The sequence below is a fragment of the Neolamprologus multifasciatus genome, chromosome 15 (assembly GCF_963576455.1).
Source record: "Neolamprologus multifasciatus chromosome 15, fNeoMul1.2, whole genome shotgun sequence".
NCBI lineage: Eukaryota > Metazoa > Chordata > Actinopteri > Cichliformes > Cichlidae > Neolamprologus > Neolamprologus multifasciatus.
Window position 1 is genome coordinate 18680156 of NC_140453.1, and position 25560 is coordinate 18705715.

At 36.7% G+C, this 25560-nt stretch overlaps 1 protein-coding gene and 1 long non-coding RNA gene across 3 annotated transcripts in view; one reads left to right on the plus strand and one right to left on the minus strand.

Annotated features, from left to right (window-relative positions):
• tmem214 (transmembrane protein 214) overlaps positions 1 to 25560 on the plus strand; it is a 31314-nt gene that overhangs the window by 2637 nt on the left and 3117 nt on the right. Inside the window, exons 2-14 of the mRNA XM_085132443.1 lie at positions 6352 to 6545; positions 6755 to 6905; positions 7001 to 7135; positions 7998 to 8080; positions 8331 to 8436; positions 8871 to 8952; positions 9104 to 9205; positions 9346 to 9487; positions 9682 to 9773; positions 9895 to 9943; positions 10121 to 10228; positions 25219 to 25336; positions 25419 to 25515. Coding sequence (XP_084988569.1) covers positions 6352 to 6545; positions 6755 to 6905; positions 7001 to 7135; positions 7998 to 8080; positions 8331 to 8436; positions 8871 to 8952; positions 9104 to 9205; positions 9346 to 9487; positions 9682 to 9773; positions 9895 to 9943; positions 10121 to 10228; positions 25219 to 25336; positions 25419 to 25515 — 1459 coding nt within the window. The remainder of the gene's footprint in view (positions 1 to 6351; positions 6546 to 6754; positions 6906 to 7000; positions 7136 to 7997; positions 8081 to 8330; positions 8437 to 8870; positions 8953 to 9103; positions 9206 to 9345; positions 9488 to 9681; positions 9774 to 9894; positions 9944 to 10120; positions 10229 to 25218; positions 25337 to 25418; positions 25516 to 25560) is intronic.
• LOC146501919 (uncharacterized) lies at positions 13055 to 18526 on the minus strand. Of its 2 annotated transcripts, XR_014869287.1 has the most exons (3): positions 18431 to 18508; positions 17668 to 17728; positions 13055 to 17637 (listed from the first exon to the last, which is right to left on the minus strand). It is a non-coding gene; the product is annotated as an uncharacterized LOC146501919 (long non-coding RNA). The 2 variants fall into 2 exon arrangements; XR_014869288.1 differs by lacking the exon at positions 17668 to 17728 and having other exon boundaries at positions 13055 to 17607; positions 18431 to 18526.

Sequence of the window (25560 nt, forward strand, 5' to 3'; positions counted from 1 at the left end):
TTGCTGTTTGCATTATTTAAAAATCCCTTTAAATCAGTGATGTTTATGATTGTGCGTACCTGGCCAGGGACCGCAGATGGGAATTAGCTAGTAGATAAATCTGGTACACGACATCTTTTCTCTTATGAGGTCAGTGTTTTGGTCCCTGACAAATAAAGAACTGCTTGTATGATAACCATGCTCGACTTTTTGTTCCCACATGTCGAAACATCTGAGAACAACAAAGCTTGAATTTAAGGAAGCTTAAAAACATCATCTCAGCTATTATTGGCTTTTAGTTGCCCGTGGATTAGGGCAGTAAAATTTGTTCTTTTTCGTATTTTCTCTTGATAGAAACTATAACAGTCAGACAGTCAGACTATAACAGGGGGCGATCGTGGCTCAAGAGTTGGGAGTTCGCCTTGTAATCGGAAGGTTGCCGGTTCGAGCCCCAGCTTGGACAGTCTCGGTCGTTGTGTCCTTGGGCAAGACACTTCACCTGTTGCCTACTGGTGGTGGTCAGAGGGCCCGGTGGCGCCAGTGTCCGGCAGCCTCGCCTCTGTCAGTGCGCCCCAGGGTGGCTGTGGTTACAACGTAGCTTGCCATCACCAGTGTGTGAATGTGTGCGTGAATGGGTGGATGACTGATTGTGTAAAGCGCTTTGGGGTTCTTAGGGACTAGTAAAAGCACTATACAAATACAGGCCATATAATCTGAAAGCTGTCACATGTTAATGATTTCTGCTAATATGCTTCTTGTAGTAAATTACACCAAAATGATCCCAAAAACTGTTGTTTCTTTGAGGTGGTTTTAAATAGTTTCATAAAACTGAGATGAAAAATCTACTATTGAAATGACTAGGGAGTCTGACTGTAGACAGTAAAATGTGAGATCCTGTTAGTTGTTGTTTCACAGTGGAGCTTTTGAGCCCACTCATAATACTACAGCTTATAGCTGCCTACCCCGCACCAGCCTCGAATGTAAAGCATAGGGTGAATGACTGCTGGAAGTCATAGATGTTACATTTAGGCTTATGTTTGAAATACTAATTACATTGCAGTGTTTCACACTAATAGAATTTATTCAAGCGACACACTCAAAGATTTAGAGTCATGAAAATATATTCTTCGCTCTTATTTTGAAAGTTTAGCTAGCTCTGGTCCATCACATGTTTCACGATTTGCTGGCTTTGTTGTCAGTTCCCTCCTTGATACCTTTCAGCTATCCGGAGTCCTTTGTCTCAGTCAGGCTAATTTTAACTCCACCATCTTGGGCTTCAGCTGGAGACATTAGTCCTTTCTCTGCTGTGGAGAACCCACATAAGATCCAAAACTAGAACCTGCAGCAGGTGAAGAACTGGTTCAAGTGTCACTACGCCGAGCTGACCGAGTTTGGAGAGCGGAAAAAGGACTGCTGTCATCAGCAGCAGTCCAGTGTGAGGAAGTTACTAGAGAGCCAGCAGCACAGTCTTGTGACAGTTCATGAAATGGTCACAACATTTAATCTGTGGATTCATATTTTGGGCTCTCTCTCGTACTGACTTGTATTCATGTACACAAAAAATGAAAAAAATATTACCAGTTTCAAAGAGGGGAAAAAAGGTGACATTTAGGCTACGTTCACACTGCAGGCGAAAGCGCATCAAATCCGATTTTTTTTGACCCTATGCGACCCATATCCGATCATGGTATGACAGTGTGAACGGCACAAATCCAATATTTTCAAACCCAACCTGGGTCACTTTCGTATGTGGTACTGAATCCGATACATATCCGATGTTTTAGAAAGCGACTGCTGTTTGAATGGTCAAGTCACATTAAATCCGTCTTTTACGTCACTGACACAAGACAGACGCTAATTATCAGCGCCCGCGAAGACATCGTGAACACTTCCTGGCCATCCAGTGTAGATGTCAGTGAAACTGTTGGGAAGACAACGTGAACATTTTATTTGTACTGTATAATCTGCAGATTCTGACAGAAATCTGCAACTATCCTTTGAAGCACCGCTCCTCTAAAACAGCAATAAGGATAATTATTAGGTTATCTACATTATTATGTAAATAACAAAATAACTTAAAGCAAAAATTGGGAAACGTAAAGTCCGAAGTCTTTATATTAACGGCCATCAGTCAAACAATATTGTTTGTTTTGGGTCTAAATAAAGCGCGTTGTGTGTGACATCTTCTTTTGCGCATGCGGGCCGCTTTGAGGGTTCACACTAGAGAGCGTTTGCTTTCGCATTTTTCTTTGTAGTGTGAACAAGCAGACAAAAAATCGGATTTGATTAAAAAAATCAGAATTGAGCATTAAGACCTGCAGTGTGAATGTAGCCTTAGAGAGAGCGGGGATTGAATAATTTTACTGCTCACACCAGAGACCAGTTTGAGTCCCGCATGGGAAACATTTTTACACTTCAGTTGGATTATATTAATTGTGTTATTTAATTATTTTCAGAGCTCAATGTCCGTCCAACTCCCTAATCTCAGAAACATACAGATAAAAGATACGGCATGATTCATTCAGAAAAATAAATGTTTAATATGTTAAACCTTCTGTAATCCAACCTTAAGGTAAAATTTTATCAGCTTTTTGCTTCTTATTGCTCTAAAACTTTAGAATGCCTTCCCGCTTTGCTGAGCGAAGCCAGTCACCCATGCTTGTAAAGCTTGTACACAAGAATTTCACCTGCATGTGCTGTACCAGTGTACCTGCACATGTGATGTGACAATAAAAGTGACTTGATTTGATTTTGATCAGGACACTTCTGTCTTTGCTTTGAACTGTTTGTCATTTACAAGGACTGCTGGTATTTCCCTAAGTCTGAAGTCATGTGCTTCTTTTTTTAAAACAGATATTAATTGGTTAGTTTTAAGGAAACCAACCAATTCACTTAAAGTTCCCTGTTCACTTAGACTTTAAGTGATTATCCACTGCAGACAATAGTGCACAAGGTCCCAGATAAGGTTGCAAGGATTTCTGAGTCATATGATGCTATGAGAAAAGACATTTCAAGCACATTGAAACATTGAAACAGGTTTTAACATTTTGTTAAAACCTCGATAATTAACCAGGGAGTCTACTGTTTCAGCAGAATCATTCCATGAAACATCAGTTTCATCAACCTCCCCCACCTTCCATCACCCTCTCAAAATCAGCTGATTTATTTATTGGGTGCAAAAACATTGGTATATTTATTGGAGCCTTGCATAATTTCACCTCTATATTAATGTATTTTCAGAGTTATAGCCCTGTGGTGGGCTGAAATTCAGTGTTTTTTTATTTAGTTTTATTTATTTTCCAGTATTTTTTGGCCTCATACAAATTTGTTTGTTTTTTTTTCATTTCCCAGCTGAAAAAATACAGATGAAACTGCCCTGCAGGCCACAAGAAAACAGCTGAGCACTAGATACCAAAGATTACAAGATTGTAAATAGAGCTGGGCGATATATCGAGTTTTTAAAAAATATCTATATATTTTTATACGAGATATAAGATGTGACAATATCCTTTATATCGATATAGTCTATGTTACGTTATAACTATACTTGTGGAGCCGCAAGTTTGCCTCTCTTTCGTTCACTTTTGTCTTTACTCGGCCTCGCCCCTCCTTCACTGAACACAACTCCCCCTCCTCCCCCATCGCTTCACCTACAGGAAGCGACAAGATGGACACGGCAAATCTCCGTTAACGAGTTACTGCGCATCGCCCCGTGCGTGGGGCTGGACGCCGTCAACGTGTTAGCTAGCTAACCACGCTAACGAGCTAACCACGCTAACGCCATGCAGCCCAGAGGCGCTACACAGCCTAAAATCCTTTCATTTTCTCAAAAGTTGACAGCGCGCCTTATGTATGAATTCTGGTTGTGCTTGATGGCCGCGAAGCGATTTTATGTGGTACACAGCGCTCAGCAATCTGTCAAAAAATGTTTTAGTACGACTTTGGTAAGCTACGGTGCTGCACCGGTTGATGGATTGTCAGAGCATTACGGCTACCGAGGAGCCTCGCGGAGTGATACGTACGGTGCTTCAACGTAATATTACCCTACTGTGTATAAGGACCATAAATGGCACCTGTTAAGAGACGTGGTTATGAAGAGGATTTCAAACTCAATGCTGTCAGTCACACAGTAGAAGTTGGGAACAGAGCAGCTGTGAAATCTGTCTTTGTTACTATGCTCTGCATCTTTTAGTTTACATTTTGACTGCACAATTGTGAGCTTTTTGTTATGCACAAAAACAACATTGTTTTCTTTTATTTATGGAGCATTATTATTTAATAAATACTCATAATTTATTTTTGAGTAAATTTTATTTACATCTATGCTCTATGTTAATAAAAGTGCCTGTGTGACATCTGGGACACAGCTTTGACTAAGAACTCTCTTTTTGTTCTTACTTTATGGCTTAAAAAAAAAAAAATCGAGATATATATCTTATATCGCCGTCCAGGTAAAATATATCGAGATATGAATTTTGGGTCATATCGCCCAGCCCTAATTGTAAATATAGACAGGTCTTCCCATGCCTTAATCCTAAAGCTTTGATAGTGGTAACTTTCCTCCCTGACTTGAAAAATGCTATAACAATCTTTACAGTTTCAGTAATCAACACACACAAGCACACATTCATGCAGCATTTGATTGCATACTATGCAGCTCTTCTACTATCACACACACTCACATGCCTGTTAAACCTCTTCATATGTTTCTCTCGTTATATTTTGAGCTTCTCTGTAAAACATGGCACAGTGCGGTCACCAAACCTTTTCATGCTTTTAAGTTGCTATTCCCACTTTCATGTTAATGGAGTTTTAGCTAGATTCATAAATCCCGAAGGTTTTTATGTTGGAGTAAGAGTAGCAAAACTAAATAACGGAGATCATGGATATTGCTTGTAGTACAGGACTTGAATTTCAGTGCTTTGCTTGCTGACATGTTTGAGTCAATATGACTGACATGTCTGGTCTTGATGCCTGCTTTCAGCTGATTCAGTTCAGGGGCATGAGGACTAGTTTTAGTGTTGCAGTTAACACACTGACTAATGTTCTCAGAGACATGTTCAGCTTGAATGATCAGTGAACAGCTGGTGGTGACATCTGCTTTAGCTGTAGAAGCCTTTTAGCAAGAGTTACACAGAAGCTTTAACACTGTACGTTTAAATTGAGAGTTTTACTATCATGTCTATTAGTATTCAGGCAATACTACTAGTTTAAGTTGATCCTCTGTAACTTGGGTCAGGGAAGAAAAGGTAATGTGACTGGCCTCTTTGGACCAGTGCTGCTATTTCCACCACTAACGGTTATGAATTCACCTGTGAAGCAAACGGACCACACAGTATTTTATTCTTGCTTTAATTTTAAAGGAAGTCTGGAAAACACAGAGTGACACTGGTTGTCCAGTGTTGAACGCCGTGTGTTTTACTCATATTTGAGACTAAAAATAGAGACACGCTGACTCTAAATCCACATGTGTGACTAAAGCTTGATTTGGTTCAGTCCAACTTCTATTTTTCTCATGAAAAAGCACAGCCGCTCAGTTATGATCACAGGTAGAGTTTAAAAAGGAGCTCCATTCTGAAACGGAGTGCAGGAAAGAGACAGCACTGTGACTGACACGATGGCCTGAGTTGGAGTGAAGGAAAACATTTTTCTAGAGCCAACAGAAGCGGCCCATATTACTGTGATCACTATAAATGCTTCATAGGTCAAAGGCCAATTTGAGTCGTTCGTCAAATCACCTCATTAACCAGCTTAAATTCAAAGAAAAGTGATCTTAGTTCCTGTCATCCATCCCTGGTGTGTTTTGCACACAAAATGACAAAATGGTGACAAAATGATTGATCACCAACAGAGTAAAAACTGGTAAGCAGTTAAATTGCTCTCTGATTTCCCCACAGTCTGTAAAGGTGTCAGGTTTATTCCAAGCTGCAGGTATTTGATGGGAAATGAATAAAAGCAGAACAGGGTCAATTTCAATGTATTGCCACTTTCAGCCAGTGAGAGAGCTTTGACATCTTATAAATACAATTACTTGTTATTGCCTTTATAAAACATTGCAAATAAGTATTGATTTAATATCAAAGTACAGGCTCTAAAAAAATCAGGCGTTCTTAACTTTGTATAGGTCCTCAAAACTGTTTACCAAAAACACACAAGGGGGAGAGCTGGAATGCTGTCTGTGCTTAACTCCAGTCCTTTGTGAATTGTATTGAGTATGCCACAAATATTCCTTTGGGTAACAGCCCATTACACAAGGCGTGGAGGGAGGGCAGAAGGGGGTAAGCAAGACGCTGAGGAGAGTAACTTGATTTTTAGGACTCAGGATAGAGGAGTCACTGCATTTCACTGCAGCTGCTTTGTTTTGTCCTTCAGCGCCCGTGAAGATGTCAGAGAGTCTGTATGACAGCTTGGAGAAGGTGGGAAAGAAGCAGAACAAGGAGCAGGTTCCTCCACCATCCGAGCCTCAAAACAAGAAGCCCTCATCAAGTAAACCACCCAAGAAGTCGTATTCGAGCAATACAGCCTCTCCCACAACTTACAAAACCCTCGAGGAGGCGTTCAAAGCGGTCAGTAAGAGACATTTTCTTAAGTTGACTGATATTAAACTCAATGGAAATTTAGTGAAAGAAATGACCCGAAATGATCTCTAAACAAAGCAGCATTGTTACATCTTCAAAGCCAACTGTCACATGCTGAAACCGATCTAGCCTTTGCTTGAAGGGTGTGTTCTTTTTCAGACTCCAGTGCTGATATTTTTCTCTTGCCCTGTCTTCAGCTGGATGTTGCAGACCTGAAGCAGCAGTTGGCTCGCAGTCAGACCCTGTTTCCAGAAAACCCTTCAGTTTGGATCAAAGACCTGGCTGGATACCTCAACCTCCATTTAACTGCCCAGGACACGGAGCCCACACTCAGCAGCCACCCTTATGGTCAGGCAGACTCTTATTTTGATATGCCCATTTATTTATCGTGCGGTTAAAGAATTTCAATACTTAAGTCTTCCTGTTTGTCTTTTCTGTCCCAGACTACCCATACTGCCTTACAGGAAAAGAGCTGAGGGGCGTGATCAAAGGCCTCATCGGACGTTGCAGCAGCGCTCTGCCAGATTTCTTCGACCACTGTGTTTACACTATGCTCAGGGAGTTGGACAGGCAGTCAGGTAAACCCAGGAGAACCTCTTACATACTTTTATTGATGCGACTTTACTCAGTAGAACATTAACAGACAGGGGAAAATGCGCCAAGATACCAAAGCTGCGGAAATCTCAAAAATAAACTTGAATGTTCTGTAAGTTGAAATAATATTCTGATTGAATATAAAACATATAAAACGTTACATATAAACCAAATAAATACAAGCAAATAAACAAGGGGGGGATGTGGGATTTATGCCCAGGTTAGTGGTTGTCTTTGGCCATAAAAACCATCTCACCTCAATGGCAGCACAGACAGGTGAAGAGAAGGCCAAGTGGTGGACATACTTGTCTGCCTCACAAAGCCCACAAGGTAGCGACAGGCCTGAAGCCAACATCTGAAAGCAGATGAGATGAGAGACCCTGAAACAAAGGCAGCTGCAATCATTATGTTCCTTCCTTGTATTCACTTGCAAAAAGCTTTTGTTGTGTCTAGATTCATCTATTAATCTAGATTGATCTTTGCACAAGCTAAACTAAACAAGCTTTTAGCGAGGAGCAAAAGTGCACTGCTGTGAAAGAAAGTGGTGTGACTGTCTTGGCAGTCAGGGGACAAAAAACAGTGATCTTTGCATAACAGTGCAAAGATCACTGTTATGGTTCAACGCTAGGGTGGGGTCAAAACCCATCATGACTCAAACCTCAAATTACCAGTGTTTACCTTTTAACAAACTTTAACCAAGAGCATTGTAAGTAAACAGTCAGAAAGGTCACCAGGATGCCTCATGAAATAAAGATTTTACCCAAGCATTGTTTCAGTTTTTAGTTAAAATTCATAAAGCAGAAAAATAAATCGAAAGTACCTAAAGCTTATTGTTTTTATTTCCAGGAGAACCTCTACATGGCTACAGAGTTTGCATTCAGGCAGTCCTGCAGGACAAACCCAAAATAGCCACCCAAAATCTGCCAGAGGTGAGTGTGTGACTGTCACTCCGGCAAATAATCAGCAGCTTTGCTACTCTTTTCCTGCTCTGCGTGTTATTACACTAAAAGCTCAAGCTATATTTTTCCTAACTTTTCTGGACATGTGTAATATTATCAAATTATGTATTATATTTTCAAACTGGTAGTTTCAGAGTGGGTATTGCTGGATTTGTCTGTTTGAATAATTTTGCATTATTATATTGTAAAACTCTCCCTTCTCCTTGTTCCTTTTCTGCAGTATTTGGAAATGTTGCGGTCAGTTCAGAATCGTCCAGTAAAATGTTTGACCATCATGTGGGCTCTGGGCCAAGCAGGATTTTATGATCTCAGCCAGGGTCTAAGAGGTAATAAACACTTTTACACAGAGGCACACAATAATTAAAATATTTTACATTACCGCATATCCATAAAGCCCAAAACTGCTCTGAACAACTAGGCATTAGCCCAGTATTAGTCCAGATCTGTCTGTTTTCCCCTTTCTCCCACTTTCCCAACAATGTGTGAAGACAGACATTCTGGGTTGGAGTTCACTGAAGCAACAGAGCACATTAGAGCAGTAATATTCCCCCCTGATAGCTGCTGGTGCTCCAAGTGTTATTAGTTAGTGTGACTATATTAAATGTTTACAGTGCAAAATTGCAATGAAAGTTAGGGGGAAATGGTGTCTAAAATTACTAATTTAGTACAAAATCACACCCAAAGTGTGATTAAATATATTTATTTTCACTTTAACAGAAGAAAAGGTTCCTAAACTAAAAAAAAATGTTATTTGTTTCAGTGTGGCTGGGCATCATGCTCCCTGTGCTGGGAGTGAAGTCTCTCTCCTCATATGCCATCGCCTATCTGGAGAGACTTCTCTCGTAAGTCTGACTCAGAAATTTCTCAAATTTCTTCATCTTCCAGACACTTCCTTTCCATTCATTTGTAGTATTTGAACTATTAAGATCATTACCAATGATACCGTTAATTTGAATGTCATGGATATTTCAACATACTTAAATTTTTTTCCAGACTTCATTCAAACCTGACAAAAGGATTTGGTATTATGGGTCCGAAAGAGTTCTTTCCTTTGCTCGATTTTGCTTTCATGCCAAAGAACGCCCTGTCATCAAGGTAAATGTAAACCAGTGCAAACACAGACCAACAGCAAGACGTATCAGACTGTTCATAATCTCTGTTTAGAAATAAAAGCATTGCAAAAATGTTATATGCGTTCTGAGTCCTAATATATTTTTTTCTGTTTTTTATTACAGTCTGCAGGAGCAGCTGAGGCGTTTGTATCCTCGACTGAAGGTCCTCGCATTTGGAGCCAAGCCAGAGAACACGTTGCACACGTACCTGCCGTCATTTCTGTCCAGAGCCACGCCACACTGTCCTGACGACATGAAGAGAGAGGTGAGACCCACAATTCTGTATACATTACTGCTGCTACTGTACTGTTACAGCAGCCATCATAACACAATCTTTGACAAAAGTGATTAAATAAAGCAGAACGGCTCAATAAAATTGTGTTCTCACTAAACGATGTCAAAGAATACATTATGAGTAAAATGATAAAAATTAACCTCATTGTCTTCTGCTTCTTGCAGCTGCTCAGCAGTATGACTGAGTGTCTGTGTGTGGATGTTCAGAGTTTAGGAGTGTGGAGGCAGCTCTACACCAAACACCTACCCCAGTCCAGGTAACCTGTGGACTATTTATTTTTTTGTCTTTTTATTTATGATCACATCTCCACATAAGGTAAACTGTACAAATGAAGATGATTCCAAACTGATTTCAGACTCACTGCTTTCTTTCCTCAGTTTACTTTTGAACCACTTATTAAAGTCCTGGAACATCCTTCCACCAAAGGTACAAGTGCTGTCACGATGTCTGTTGGCTCATAAACCAAACGCACCTCCCAGGGATACTTTTATTTAAACATCAAAGCCTGTGTAACCTGATTAATAATGCAGTTTTAATGTAACTTGTATTTTTATTGTCTTTTAATCCCATCACTGTGTTTTACTTGGACTTTTTTTTTTTTAGCTTCGGAAGAACCTCGAGGAAACGATCCAGTCATTTAGAGTGACCAACGAAGAAATGAGAGACACCATTGAATCTCATGACCTTCAGGAGTGCAACAGCCTGTGCCAGGTGAGCAACTCAGCCTGTTCATGTTTGTTTAAAATGAAACTCGCGATTTCAAAAAAGTCTGGGTTAGACACGAAGATAGTGTAATATTAAATCATGAACCACCTCCACAATATGAAAGTGAGCAATATTTATAAAGTGCTGACAGAAGGCATAAAAAGCTTAAAAAAATTAAGATATAAATTTAGGAACTAAAACTAAAGGAAGGAAGAGAAGAATATTAAATTGAAAGCCTATTAAAGAGATCAGTAGTGTTGTGATATTGGAAGAACTGTTTTGGGACTTACTGGGTAGTTTCCAAGCATTAAGGGCAGAGTTACTGAACTGATGAACCTGGTGAGTTGCAAATGTGAGTACTGGAGAGATGAATGCATGAATGAGCATGTGCAACTCCTCTTTAAAAACTTCTTCTGACATTATCCCTGCTTCTTGGGCAACAACTAGAGATGTATGGAATCATAAAGCTAACACTTGGATTATGAACCTTATTGTGTGAATGCTGTAGGCATTCACACTATAGAGTTCCTGTTTCTCTTTATTCTTTATTATTATTATTCTTCAAGTTGCTTCCGTACGTTTTTTGCTGTTTAACTACTTCCACAATTTTTGTGCTATTTTCACCATTCAAATTTTAAACTATTCTGCTATTTCTGCTAATGTGTGCTATGATTTTTGGTATTTTCTGCTATTATACTTTTTAAAATATTAAGCTTTTTTCCTTTAATTTGTCCCATTGAAATGAATGGAAAACTTCCAAAATTCTGCTAAAACTTGCTTGTTTTTGAAACTTAACTACTTCCTCATACTTTCACATAGAACAACCATTTAAACTTTAAAATGTTCACAAATTATTGGGCTATTCATGTATGATTCAGCTTTTTCATATCTGTTACCATTTTCATCTTATCCCTCTTCAAGTTTTGAGTTTCATCTTTGTGATTTTTCACAAAATACATGGGTTGTTATGGTTGCTATGCACTTGGTTCTAAGTGAGCCATTGTAAGTTTCGCAGTCTTCTCTTCATGTCCGAACAACTTCTTACTACTTGCTCAATTTTCACTCAACTCCCACAAATTATACATCAAAACGTAGGTATTTTTGCTGGCTTTCAGTAAATCTCACTATCATTGTTGTGGTATTGACAGAATTTTGGCAAATCTCCTCAGACCAACCCAAAGTCTGAAAACTCTCCATAGAAAGTCAATGGGGAGTTTGTTCAAAATCACCGCTGGATTTCTGTAATGAGAGGCATATTCGAATCGTCATATCTCCTTAACAAAGCGAAGTTAAAACATGAGGCTTGTCCCAGTATATCTTCAGACACTCCTGATGCTCACAATTCAAAAATTTCTTTCTCACCTATTACCGTTCTGAGATGAGTTAGACTTGTTTGAGGGTAGGAAATTTGTCCTTCGCTCAGATTTCTTCAGCTTTCAAACTCTGGAAATGAACCACTTTTTTCTCTCGTCATATCTTTTTGATGGATTTCCACAGAGACCTGAAAATTTCCATGACTGTTCACCAAAGCCTGCTGTCTCTTACGGTGAAAGAATGATATCGATACTCCAAATAGATTTCGAGTTAGAAAGCGTTGTTTGAGGGCAGGTCAAGGCAGTTTTTGCTTCGCCTCTACTCAGTTATGGTGCATTACAAGTCAAATATCTTTAATAATTCATATTTTAATGATAAATTGTCAACACTTGAAGATTCCCCCATCTCTTCTGAACAAAACGGTGTAAGAATGACCGTTCTAGCCCCTACGGTTAGGAAATTATGGCCATTTGTTTGAGTTTAGTCCTCACTATGAGAAATAGACTGCAAAAATCCTGTCTCTCTGCTGCCTGTGTAAAAACGGCTGCACCTGTTTTGGCGGGAAAAAGTACACAGCATCTCTGATTGGTGGATTCAAATTTAGCAGCTCCCAGGCTGCCTGACTGACCTAAAAACTTGCTTCTCTCTCTTTTTGTGCGTGTGTGTGTGTTATAGTATTTCTAAATTATAGTATTTCTGCTAAATTATAGTACTTCTGCTAAATTATAGTATTTCTGCTTTTTATAGTATTTCTGCTAAATTATAGTATTTCTGCTTTTTATACTATTTCTGCTTTTTATAGTATTTGAGCTTAATATAGTATTTCTGCTTTTAATGGGATTTGTGCTTAATATAGTATTTCTGCTTTTTATAGGATTTGTGCTTAATATAGTATTTCTGCTATATTATAGTATTTCTGCTTTTTATACTATTTCTGCTTTTTATAGGATTTGTGCTTAATATAGTATTTCTACTTTTTATAGGATTTGTGCTTAATATAGTATTTCTGCAAAATATAGTACTTCTGATTAATTATAGTTTTTCTACCAAATCATAGTACAGTATTTCTGCTTTTTATAGTATTTGTACTTAATATAGTATTTCTGCTTTTTATAGTATTTCTGCTTAATATAGTATTTCTGCTTAATATAGTATTTCTGCTAAATTATAGTATTTCTGCTTTTTATAGGATTTGTGCTTAATATAGTATTTCTGCTTAATATAGTATTTCTGCTAAATTATAGTATTTCTGCTTTTTATAGTATTTCTGCTTAATATAGTATTTGTGCTAAAACATAGTATTTCTACTAAATGTAGTATTTGTGCTTAATCATAATATTTCTGACACAAGCAGCATCTGTGGTGTGTGTGTGTGTGTGTGTGTGTGTGTGTGTGTACGTGCGAGAGAGAGAGAGAGAGAGAGACCCTTTTTTTGGCAGCATCTCATTGTAGGATATAAATTGAACATATTGAGGCTGGTTGACAGGCATAGATCCTATGTGTGTGTCCCTCTGTGCATTTGTGTTTCCATATGTGTCCATATTTGTAATTGTGTGTATCTGCTGGCTGTTATTTCTCTTTCTTTTTTTGTTTGTTTTTTAAATTTCTGTTAATTTTTCACAGTTGAACAAGTACACTTGAGGGAACCTAACCATGTTTAGCATTTTTTCAGCTGTCCATTTTGCTTTTCCAATAGTTTTACTTAAGTTATTACTATTATGCAAACTCATAAGTATTTCTGCTATTTTACTATTTGTGCTAAATACAGTGTTTCTGCTAAGTCATGCCATTTCTGTGTGTGTATGTCCCTATTTGTAAAACATTGCTAGGCATGTCATTTTTGCCTTAGCTTTGTGTATCTGCTGGCAGTTCCTTTGTAACTTTTCTAATGTTTCTGCCAATTTTTCACAGTTGAGCAACAACTAATCTTTTGAGGGAACTTCAGCTTTTTGAAGCTGGCCGTTTTGCGTTTCCAATATTTCTGCTAAAGTTATTACTTTTCTGCTGAATTATACTATTTCAGCTCCTATGTTGCATTTCTACTAGGTGTTACTATTATACTACTGTATGTTAAGTTGTAGTCTTACAACATTTTTCCAAGTTTTTAGGTTTGTGCTACATATTAACATTTCTGCTGTATTATAACACTTCTGCCATGCTGTACTATTTCTGCCAAGTTACTATGTTTCTGCTGAGTTACAACATTTCTGCTTTTTTCTCCTTTGATATAGTATTTTTGCAAACGCTTTATGTTTCTACTTAAGTTTCTGCAAAGTTATTATATTTTGGCTCAGTTGTTATTCATCTACAAATTTATTACAATTTCAACAACTTTTTTGATACTGACTTCAACTTCTTCAGCTATTTTCAGCTTTTTCAGCAGACAGCTTCAGCTTTACAGCATTCACACTGCATTTTCGCAGGAAATGCTAATTTTTCTAGTTATTATTGTGTGAATGCTGTAGGCATTCACACTATAGAGTTCCTGTTTCTCTTTATTCTTTATTATTGTGTGGATGCCTTAAAGGGCATCCACACTATTGTTTTCCTGTTTCTCTTTATTCTTTATTATTATTATTATTATTCTTCAAGTTGCTCCCGTTTTTCGCCGTTTAACTACTTCCACAATTTTTGTGCTATTTTCACCGTTCAAATTTTAAACTATTCTACTATTTCTGCTAATTTATGCTATGATTTTTGCTATTTATAACTATTATACTTTTTAAAATATTAAGCTTTTTTCCTTTAATTTGTCCCATTGAAATGAATGGGAAACTTCTGCAATTCTGCTAAAACTTGCTCGTTTTTGAAACTTAACTACTTCCTCATACTTTCACATAGAAACTCCATTTAAACTTTAAAATGTTCACATATTATTGAGCTATTCGTGTATGATTCAGCTTTTTCATATCTGTTACCGTTTTCATCTTATCCGTCTTTAAGTTTTGAGTTTCATCTTTGTGATTTTTCACAAAATACATAGGTTGTTATGGTTGTCATGCACTTGGCTTTCAGTGCGGCACTGTAAGTTTCGCAGTCTTCTCTTCATGTCCGAACAACTTCTTCCTACTTGCTCAATTTTCACTCAACTCCCACAAATTATACATCAAAACGTAGGTATTTTTGCTGGCTTTCAGAAAATGTCACTATCATTGTTGTGGAATTTATAGAATTTTGGCAAATCTCCTCAGACCAACACAAAGTTGGAAAACTCTCCATATAAAGTCAATGGAGAGTTTGTTCAAAATCGCCGCCTGATTTCTGTAATGAGAGGCATATTCGAATCGTCATATCTCCTTAACGAAGCAAAGTTAAGACATGAGGCTTGTCCCGATATATCTTCAGACACTCCTGACGCTCACAATTCAAGAATTTTGTTCTCACCTATTACCATTTGGCCATGAATTACGTTTGTTTGAGGGTAGGAAATCCGTCCTTCGCTCAGATTTCTTCAGCTTTCAAACTCTGTAAATGAACCACTTTTTTCTCTCGTCATATCTTTTTGATAGATTTCCATAGAGACCTGAAAATTTCCATGACTGTTCACTAAAGCCTGCTGTCTCTTACGGTGAAAGAATTTCATCGATACTCCAAATAGATTTAGAGTTACAAAGCGTTGTTTGAGGGCAGGTCAAGGCAGTTTTTGCTTCGCCTCTACTCAGTTATGGTGCATTACAAGTCAAATATCTTTAATAATTCATATTTTAATGATAAATTGTCAACACTTGAAGATTCCCCCATCTCTTCTGAACAAAACGGTGTAAGAATGACCATTCTAGCCCCTACGGTTAGGAAATTATGGCCATTTGTTTGGAGGGTAGTCCTCACTATGAGAAATAGACTGCAAAAATCCTGCCTCTCTGCTGCCTGTGTAAAAACGGCTGCACCTGTTTTGGCGGGAAAAAGTACACAGCCTCTCTGATTGGTAGATTCAAATTCAGCAGCTCCCATGCTGCTTGACTGATCTATAAAGTTGCTTCTCTCTCTTTCTGTGTGTGTTATAGTATTTCTGCATTATAGTATTTCTGCTTTTTATAGTATTCCTGCTAAATTATAGTATTTCTGCTTTTAATAGGATTTGTGCTTAATATAGTATTTCTGCTTTTTATAAGATTTGTGCTTAATATAGTATTTCTGCTTTTTATAGGATTTGTGCTTAATATAGTATTTTTGCTTTTTATAGTATTTGTGCTTAATATAGTGTTTCTGCTAAATTACAGTATTTCTGCTTTTTATAGTATTTCTGCTAAATTATAGTATTTCTGCTTTTTATAGGATTTGTGCTTAATATATTATTTCTGCTTTTTATAGTATTACTGCTTTTTGTACTATTTCTGCTTTTTATAGTATTTCTGCTAAATTATAGTATTTCTGCTTTTTATAGTATTTGTGCTAAATTATAGTATTTCTGCTTTTTATAGTATTACTGCTTTTTGTACTATTTCTGCTTAATATAGTATTTCTGCTAAATTATAGTATTTCTGCTTTTTATAGTATTTCTGCTACATTATAGTATTTCTGCTTTTTATAGGATTTGTGCTTAATATAGTATCTCTGCTTTTTATAGTATTTCTGCTTAATATAGTATTTCTGCTATATTATAGTATTTCTGCTTAATATAGTATTTCTGCTAAATTATAGTATTTCTGCTACATTATAGTATTTCTGCTTTTTATAGTATTTGTGCTAAAACATAGTATTTCTACTAAATGTAGTATTTATGCTTAATCATACTATTTCTATATATTACTGCCAGGTCCCCAGGCAGCCAATCCTCTGTGACGACTGAGACATTCAAATTTACAAATCAGAGCCTGCATGGCTTCCCAGCCAGCCAATCATATCTGAGGTCTGCTGTTTCTTCTCTCGTCATATCTCCGCGACGGTTGTACAAAGAGCAATGAAAATCGCAGTCAAAGTACACCAAAGTCCGCTGATTCACCCAGTGCAAGAATTATGCTTCTAGTCCACCTAGTTTTTGAGTTACACGACGTTTTGTAACTCCAAAAAACGGCGTTTTTCGCCTCTCACCGCGATCTAATTCTGACTTCTCATCACCCTATTTTCCATGCGCCAGCTCTCTTTGCCAGTGGCGCAGTTGGTAATGAAACGGATCTTCAGACCGAAGGTCGTGGGTTCGATTCCACCTTGTTCAACATTTTTTTTCACTACAAATTGATACAATATCACAGACCTGTAATTCATATTGATAATTTATGACAATTCTGCAACTTTTTATGATTTTGGCAGCTTTTCTAATATGGACCTCAGATTCTTGTTAACACTCCATGGCAGAAATACATACAAGTACACAGCCTGATGAATCACACAGAAGCAGTACCTCTGATTGGTTCAGCATTTTCACCTCTTATCAGCACAAATCTCAGCCTCTTCTGCTGTTTTTATTAGAATTTTAAGCTTTTTCACCGTTTTTCTGTTACGTGAGAACCAGTTTGGCTCAATGAGTAGCTGAAAAATGTCAGCCTCTTCTGCTCTTTCGGAAGAATTTCAGAGTTCAGCTTTTTCACTTGTTTTAAGCACAAATTTCAGTCTCTTTACCTCATTTCACAACAAAGTAGTTCTTCCTCTTCACCTCTTTTCTGCTAATTTAAGCTTCTGCTCCACAGTGCACATTTTTCTTCTTATCATATCTTTGCTTGTGACCAGAACTCATTTGGCTCAGAGGGTTGAGCAGCTGCCGTGAGACCCGGAGGTTCGAATCCTACCTGTGACAGTTGCCGCACATGTTCCCCGCTTGCATGCGCAAATTCTGGTTATTCACCTCTTCTGCAAAAATTTTGGCCTTTTCACCTCTTATTAGCACAAATCTCAGCTGTTTTCAGAAAAAACTCTTTTGAGCACAAATTCTGCTGATTCATCTCTTTTCAGTGCAACTTTCTGCTTCGTTCCATCTTTTCTGCAGAAATTCTTCTCATTCACCTCTTTTCAGCACAATGTTCTGCTCCTTTCCATCTTTTCTGCAGAAATTCTGCTGATTGAACTCTTTTCAGCAAAATGTTCAGCCTTTTCACCTCTTATCAGCACAAATCTCAGCTGTTTTCAGAAAAAAACTCTTTTGAGCACAAATTATGCTGATTCATCTCTTTTCTGCAGAAATTCTTCTCATTCACCTCTTTTCAGCGCAATGTTCTGCTCCTTTCCATCTTTTCTGCAGAAATTCTGCTGATTGAACTCTTTTCAGCAAAATGTTCAGCCTTTTCACCTCTTATCAGCACAAATCTCAGCTGTTTTCAGAAAAAACTCTTTTCAGCACAAATTATGCTGATTCGCCTCTTTTCTGCAAAGTTTTCAGACTTTTCACCTCTTATCAGCACAAATCCCAGCTTTTCAGCTGTTTTCAGCAAAAACCTCTTTTTAGCAGAATTCTGCTCATTTAGCTTTTTTTCAACAGAAATTCTGCGCCTCTTTTCTGCAAAGTTTTCAGACTTTTCACCTCTTATCAGCACAAATCCCAGCTTTTTCAGCTGTTTTCAGCAAAAACCTCTTTTTAGCAGAATTCTGCTCATTTAGCTTTTTTCAACAGAAATTCTGCTGATTGAACTCTTTCCAGCAGAATTTTCACCTCTTTTCAGCACAAATCTCAGCTGTTTTCAAAAAAACTCTTTTGAGCAGAAATTCTGCTGATTGATCTCTTTTCAGCAGAATTTTAAATTTTTTCAGCACTTTTCAGCACAAATCCCAGCTTTTTCAGCTGTTTTCACCAAAAAACTCTTTTCAGCAGAATTCTGCTGATTGAACTCTTCAGCAGAAATTCTGCTGATTGCACTCTTTTCAGCAGAATTTAAAATTTTTTCACCACTTTTCAGCACAAATCCCAGCTTTTTCAGCTGTTCTCAGCAAAAACCTCTTTTCAGCAGAATTCTGCTCATTCACCTCTTTTCAGCAGAAATTCTGCTGATTGAACTCTTTTCAGCAGAATTTTCAGAATTTTCACCTCTTTTCAGCCCAAATTCTGCTTATTCACCTCTTCTGCAAAATTTTCAGCCTTTTCACCTCTTTTCAGCAGAAATCTCAGCTGTTTTCAGAAAAAGCTCTTTTGAGCAGAAATTCTGCTGTTTCATCTCTTTTCAGCGTAAGTTTCTGCTTCTTTACCTCTTTTCAACAGAAATTCTGCTGATTAACCTCTTTTCTTCAAAGTTTTCAGCCTTTTCACCTCCTCAACACCTTTCAACTTTTTCAGCTTTTTTTCAGCAGACATCTTCAGCGTTAAGGCATCCACACAGCATTTTCGCAGGAAATGCAAATTTTTCTAGTTATTATTATTATTCTTCAAGTTGCTTCCGTACGTTTTTTACTGTTTAACTACTTCCACAATTTTTGTGCTATTTTCACCATTCAAATTTTAAACTATTCTGCTATTTCTGCTAATGTGTGCTATGATTTTTGGTATTTTCTGCTATTATACTTTTTAAAATATTAAGCTTTTTTCCTTTAATTTGTCCCATTGAAATGAATGGAAAACTTCCAAAATTCTGCTAAAACTTGCTTGTTTTTGAAACTTAACTACTTCCTCATACTTTCACATAGAACAACCATTTAAACTTTAAAATGTTCACAAATTATTGGGCTATTCATGTATGATTCAGCTTTTTCATATCTGTTACCATTTTCATCTTATCCCTCTTCAAGTTTTGAGTTTCATCTTTGTGATTTTTTCACAAAATACATGGGTTGTTATGGTTGCTATGCACTTGGTTCTAAGTGAGCCATTGTAAGTTTCGCAGTCTTCTCTTCATGTCCGAACAACTTCTTACTACTTGCTCAATTTTCACTCAACTTCCACAAATTATACATCAAAACGTAGGTATTTTTGCTGGCTTTCAGAAAATGTCACTATAATTGTTGTGGTATTGACAGAATTTTGGCAAATCTCCTCAGACCAACCCAAAGTCTGAAAACTCTCCATAGAAAGTCAATGGAGAGTTTGTTCAAAATCACCGCTGGATTTCTGTAATGAGAGGCATTTTCGAATCGTCATATCTCCTTAACAAAGCGAAGTTAAAACATGAGGCTTGTCCCAGTATATCTTCAGACATTCCTGATGCTCACAATTCAAGAATTTCTTTCTCACCTATTACCGTTCTGAGATGAGTTAGACTTGTTTGAGGGTAGGAAATTTGTCCTTCGCTCAGATTTCTTCAGCTTTCAAACTCTGGAAATGGACCACTTTTTTCTCTCGTCATATCTTTTTGATGGATTTCCACAGAGACCTGAAAATTTCCATGACTGTTCACCAAAGCCTGCTGTCTCTTACGGTGAAAGAATGATATCGATACTCCAAATAGATTTCGAGTTAGAAAGCGTTGTTTGAGGGCAGGTCAAGGCAGTTTTTGCTTCGCCTCTACTCAGTTATGGTGCATTACAAGTCAAATATCTTTAATAATTCATATTTTAATGATAAATTGTCAACACTTGAAGATTCCCCCATCTCTTCTGAACAAAACGGTGTAAGAATGACCGTTCTAGCCCCTACGGTTAGGAAATTATGGTCATTTGTTTGAGTTTAGTCCTCACTATGACAAATAGACTGCAAAAATCCTGTCTCTCTGCTGCCTGTGTAAAAACGGCTGCACCTGTTTTGGCGGGAAAAAGTACACAGCCTCTCTGATTGGTGGATTCAAATTTAGCAGCTCCCAGGCTGCCTGACTGACCTAAAAACTTGCTTCTCTGTCTTTTTGTGCGTGTGTGTGTGTTATAGTATTTCTAAATTATAGTATTTCTGCTAAATTATAGTACTTCTGCTAAATTATAGTATTTCTGCTTTTTATAGTATTTCTGCTAAATTATAGTATTTCTGCTTTTTATACTATTTCTGCTTTTTATAGTATTTGAGCTTAATATAGTATTTCTGCTTTTAATGGGATTTGTGCTTAATATAGTATTTCTGCTTTTTATAGGATTTGTGCTTAATATAGTATTTCTGCTTAATATAGTATTTCTGCTAAATTATAGTATTTCTGCTTTTTATACTATTTCTGCTTTTTATAGGATTTGTGCTTAATATAGTATTTCTACTTTTTATAGGATTTGTGCTTAATATAGTATTTCTACTTTTTATAGGATTTGTGCTTAATATAGTATTTCTGCAAAATATAGTACTTCTGATTAATTATAGTTTTTCTACCAAATCATAGTACAGTATTTCTGCTTTTTATAGTATTTCTGCTTAATATAGTATTTCTGCTTAATATAGTATTTCTGCTAAATTATAGTATTTCTGCTTTTTATAGGATTTGTGCTTAATATAGTATTTCTGCTTTTTATAGTATTTCTGCTTAATATAGTATTTGTGCTAAAACATAGTATTTCTACTAAATGTAGTATTTGTGCTTAATCATAATATTTCTGACACAAGCAGCATCTTTGGTGTGTGTGTGTGTGTGTGTGTGTGTACGTGCGACAGAGAGAGAGAGAGAGACCTTTTTTTTGGCAGCATCTCATTGTAGGATATAAATTGAACATATTGAGGCTGGTTGACAGGCATAGATCCTGTGTGTGTGTCCCTCTGTGCATTTGTGTTTCCATATGTGTCCATATTTGTAATTGTGTGTATCTGCTGGCTGTTATTTCTTTCTTTTTTTGTTTGTTTTTTAAATTTCTGTTAATTTTTCACAGTTGAACAAGTACACTTGAGGGAACCTAACCATGTTTAGCAATTTTTCAGCTGTCCATTTTGCTTTTCCAATAGTTTTACTTAAGTTATTACTATTATGCAAACTCATAAGTATTTCTGCTATTTTACTATTTGTGCTAAATACAGTATTTCTGCTAAGTCATGCCATTTCTGTGTGTGTATGTCCCTATTTGTAAAACATTGCTAGGCATGTCATTTTTACCTTAGCTTTGTGTATCTGCTGGCAGTTCCTTTGTAACTTTTCTAATGTTTCTGCCAATTTTCCCACAGTTGAGCAACAACTAATCTTTTGAGGGAACTTCAGCTTTTTGAAGCTGGCCGTTTTGCGTTTCCAATATTTCTGCTAAAGTTATTACTTTTCTGCTGAATTATACTATTTCAGCTCCTATGTTGCATTTCTAATACGTGTTACTATTATACTACTGTATGTTAAGTTGTACTCTTACAACATTTTTCCAAGTTTTTAGGTTTGTGCTACATATTAACATTTCTGCTGTATTATAACACTTCTGCCATGCTGTACTATTTCTGCCAAGTTACTATGTTTCTGCTGAGTTACAACATTTCTGCTTTTTTCTCCTTTGATATAGTATTTTTGCAAACGCTTTATGTTTCTACTTAAGTTTCTGCAAAGTTATTATATTTTGGCTCAGTTGTTATTCATCTACAAATTTATTACAATTTCAACAACTTTTTTGATACTGACTTCAACTTCTTCAGCTATTTTCAGCTTTTCAGCAGTTTTCAGCAGACAGCTTCAGCTTTACAGCATTCACACTGCATTTTCGCAGGAAATGCAAATTTTTCTAGTTATTCTTCAAGTTGCTTCCGTACGTTTTTTACTGTTTAACTACTTCCACAATTTTTGTGCTATTTTCACCATTCAAATTTTAAACTATTCTGCTATTTCTGCTAATGTGTGCTATGATTTTTGGTATTTTCTGCTATTATACTTTTTAAAATATTAAGCTTTTTTCCTTTAATTTGTCCCATTGAAATGAATGGAAAACTTCCAAAATTCTGCTAAAACTTGCTTGTTTTTGAAACTTAACTACTTCCTCATACTTTCACATAGAACAACCATTTAAACTTTAAAATGTTCACAAATTATTGGGCTATTCATGTATGATTCAGCTTTTTCATATCTGTTACCATTTTCATCTTATCCCTCTTCAAGTTTTGAGTTTCATCTTTGTGATTTTTCACAAAATACATGGGTTGTTATGGTTGCTATGCAGTTGGTTCTAAGTGAGCCACTTGTAAGTTTCGCAGTCTTCTCTTCATGTCCGAACAACTTCTTACTACTTGCTCAATTTTCACTCAACTGCCACAAATTATACATCAAAACGTAGGTATTTTTGCTGGCTTTCAGAAAATGTCACTATAATTGTTGTGGTATTGACAGAATTTTGGCAAATCTCCTCAGACCAACCCAAAGTCTGAAAACTCTCCATAGAAAGTCAATGGAGAGTTTGTTCAAAATCACCGCTGGATTTCTGTAATGAGAGGCATTTTCGAATCGTCATATCTCCTTAACAAAGCGAAGTTAAAACATGAGGCTTGTCCCAGTATATCTTCAGACACTCCTGATGCTCACAATTCAAGAATTTCTTTCTCACCTATTACCGTTCTGAGATGAGTTAGACTTGTTTGAGGGTAGGAAATTTGTCCTTCGCTCAGATTTCTTCAGCTTTCAAACTCTGGAAATGACCACTTTTTTCTCTCGTCATATCTTTTTGATGGATTTCCACAGAGACCTGAAAATTTCCATGACTGTTCACCAAAGCCTGCTGTCTCTTACGGTGAAAGAATGATATCGATACTCCAAATAGATTTAGAGTTAGAAAGCGTTGTTTGAGGGCAGGTCAAGGCAGTTTTTGCTTCGCCTCTACTCAGTTATGGTGCATTACAAGTCAAATATCTTTAATAATTCATATTTTAATGATAAATTGTCAACACTTGAAGATTCCCCCATCTCTTCTGAACAAAACGGTGTAAGAATGACCGTTCTAGCCCCTACGGTTAGGAAATTATGGTCATTTGTTTGAGTTTAGTCCTCACTATGAGAAATAGACTGCAAAAATCCTGTCTCTCTGCTGCGTGTGTAAAAACGGCTGCACCTGTTTTGGCGGGAAAAAGTACACAGCCTCTCTGATTGGTGGATTCAAATTTAGCAGCTCCCAGGCTGCTTGACTGACCTAAAAACTTGCTTCTCTCTCTTTTTGTGCGTGTGTGTGTGTTATAGTATTTCTAAATTATAGTATTTCTGCTAAATTATAGTACTTCTGCTAAATTATAGTATTTCTGCTAAATTATAGTACTTCTGCTAAATTATAGTATTTCTGCTTTTTATAGTATTTCTGCTAAATTATAGTATTTCTGCTTTTTATACTATTTCTGCTTTTTATAGTATTTGAGCTTAATATAGTATTTCTGCTTTTAATGGGATTTGTGCTTAATATACTATTTCTGCTTTTTATAGGATTTGTGCTTAATATAGTATTTCTGCTTAATATAGTATTTCTGCTAAATTATAGTATTTCTGCTTTTTATACTATTTCTGCTTTTTATAGGGTTTGTGCTTGATATAGTATTTCTACTTTTTATAGGATTTGTGCTTAATATAGTATTTCTGCAAAATATAGTACTTCTGATTAATTATAGTTTTTCTACCAAATCATAGTACAGTATTTCTGCTTTTTATAGTATTTCTGCTTAATATAGTATTTCTGCTAAATTATAGTATTTCTGCTTTTTATAGGATTTGTGCTTAATATAGAAATACTGCTAAATTATAGTATTTCTGCTTTTTATAGTATTTCTGCTTAATATAGTATTTGTGCTAAAACATAGTATTTCTACTATATGTAGTATTTGTGCTTAATCATAATATTTCTGACACAAGCAGCATCTGTGGTGTGTGTGTGTGTGTGTGTGTGTGTACGTGCGAGAGAGAGAGAGAGAGAGAGAGACCCTTTTTTTGGCAGCATCTCATTGTAGGATATAAATTGCACATATTGAGGCTGGTTGACAGGCATAGATCCTGTGTGTGTGTCCCTCTGTGCATTTGTGTTTCCATATGTGTCCATATTTGTAATTGTGTGTATCTGCTGGCTGTTATTTCTCTTTCTTTTTTTGTTTGTTTTTTAAATTTCTGTTAATTTTTCACAGTTGAACAAGTACACTTGAGGGAACCTAACCATGTTTAGCATTTTTTCAGCTTTCCATTTTGCTTTTCCAATAGTTTTACTTAAGTTATTACTATTATGCAAACTCATAAGTATTTCTGCTATTTTACTATTTGTGCTAAATACCGTGTTTCTGCTAAGTCATGCCATTTCTGTGTGTGTATGTCCCTATTTGTAAAACATTGCTAGGCATGTCATTTTTGCCTTAGCTTTGTGTATCTGCTGGCAGTTCCTTTGTAACTTTTCTAATGTTTCTGCCAATTTTTCACAGTTGAGCAACAACTAATCTTTTGAGGGAACTTCAGCTTTTTGAAGCTGGCCGTTTTGCGTTTCCAATATTTCTGCTAAAGTTATTACTTTTCTGCTGAATTATACTATTTCAGCTCCTATGTTGCATTTCTACTAGGTGTTACTATTATACTACTGTATGTTAAGTTGTACTCTTACAACATTTTTCCAAGTTTTTAGGTTTGTGCTACATATTAACATTTCTGCTGTATTACAACACTTCTGCCATGTTATACTATTTCTGCCAAGTTACTATGTTTCTGCTGAGTTACAACATTTCTGCTTTTTTCTCCTTTGATATAGTATTTTTGCAAACGCTTTATGTTTCTACTTAAGTTTCTGCAAAGTTATTATATTTTGGCTCAGTTGTTATTCATCTACAAATTTATTACAATTTCAACAACTTTTTTGATACTGACTTCAACTTCTTCAGCTATTTTCAGCTTTTTCAGCAGTTTTCAGCAGACAGCTTCAGCTTTACAGCATTCACACTGCATTTTCGCAGGAAATGCAAATTTTTCTAGTTTGACTTGTGCTTTGTGATTCTCCAGAATCTGCAGGTAAAGATGCGTGGTCACGGGTTCCCCTGGTCCAAGCTGCTCCTGGTTCTGCTCGTGTTCGTTGCCGGCTTCATCGCCCACGACGTCAGATCAAACGGCTCTGTCGCAGGTCTGTCAGAGTGCCGTTTACTCACCATATTCGCCTATCTTTGTATCTGTGGCCTACTCATTGTGTTTATATTACGTTTCAGATTCCATCACAGCCAGGTATCTGCACTCCTCAGGGATCACAGCTGTATCTCAGCAGGCCTGGAGCAAAATAACAGTCTACTCAAAGCAGGGCTTCAGGTACGATCATTTCTAGTCAACAGAGCCGACACTTAAAAATGATCC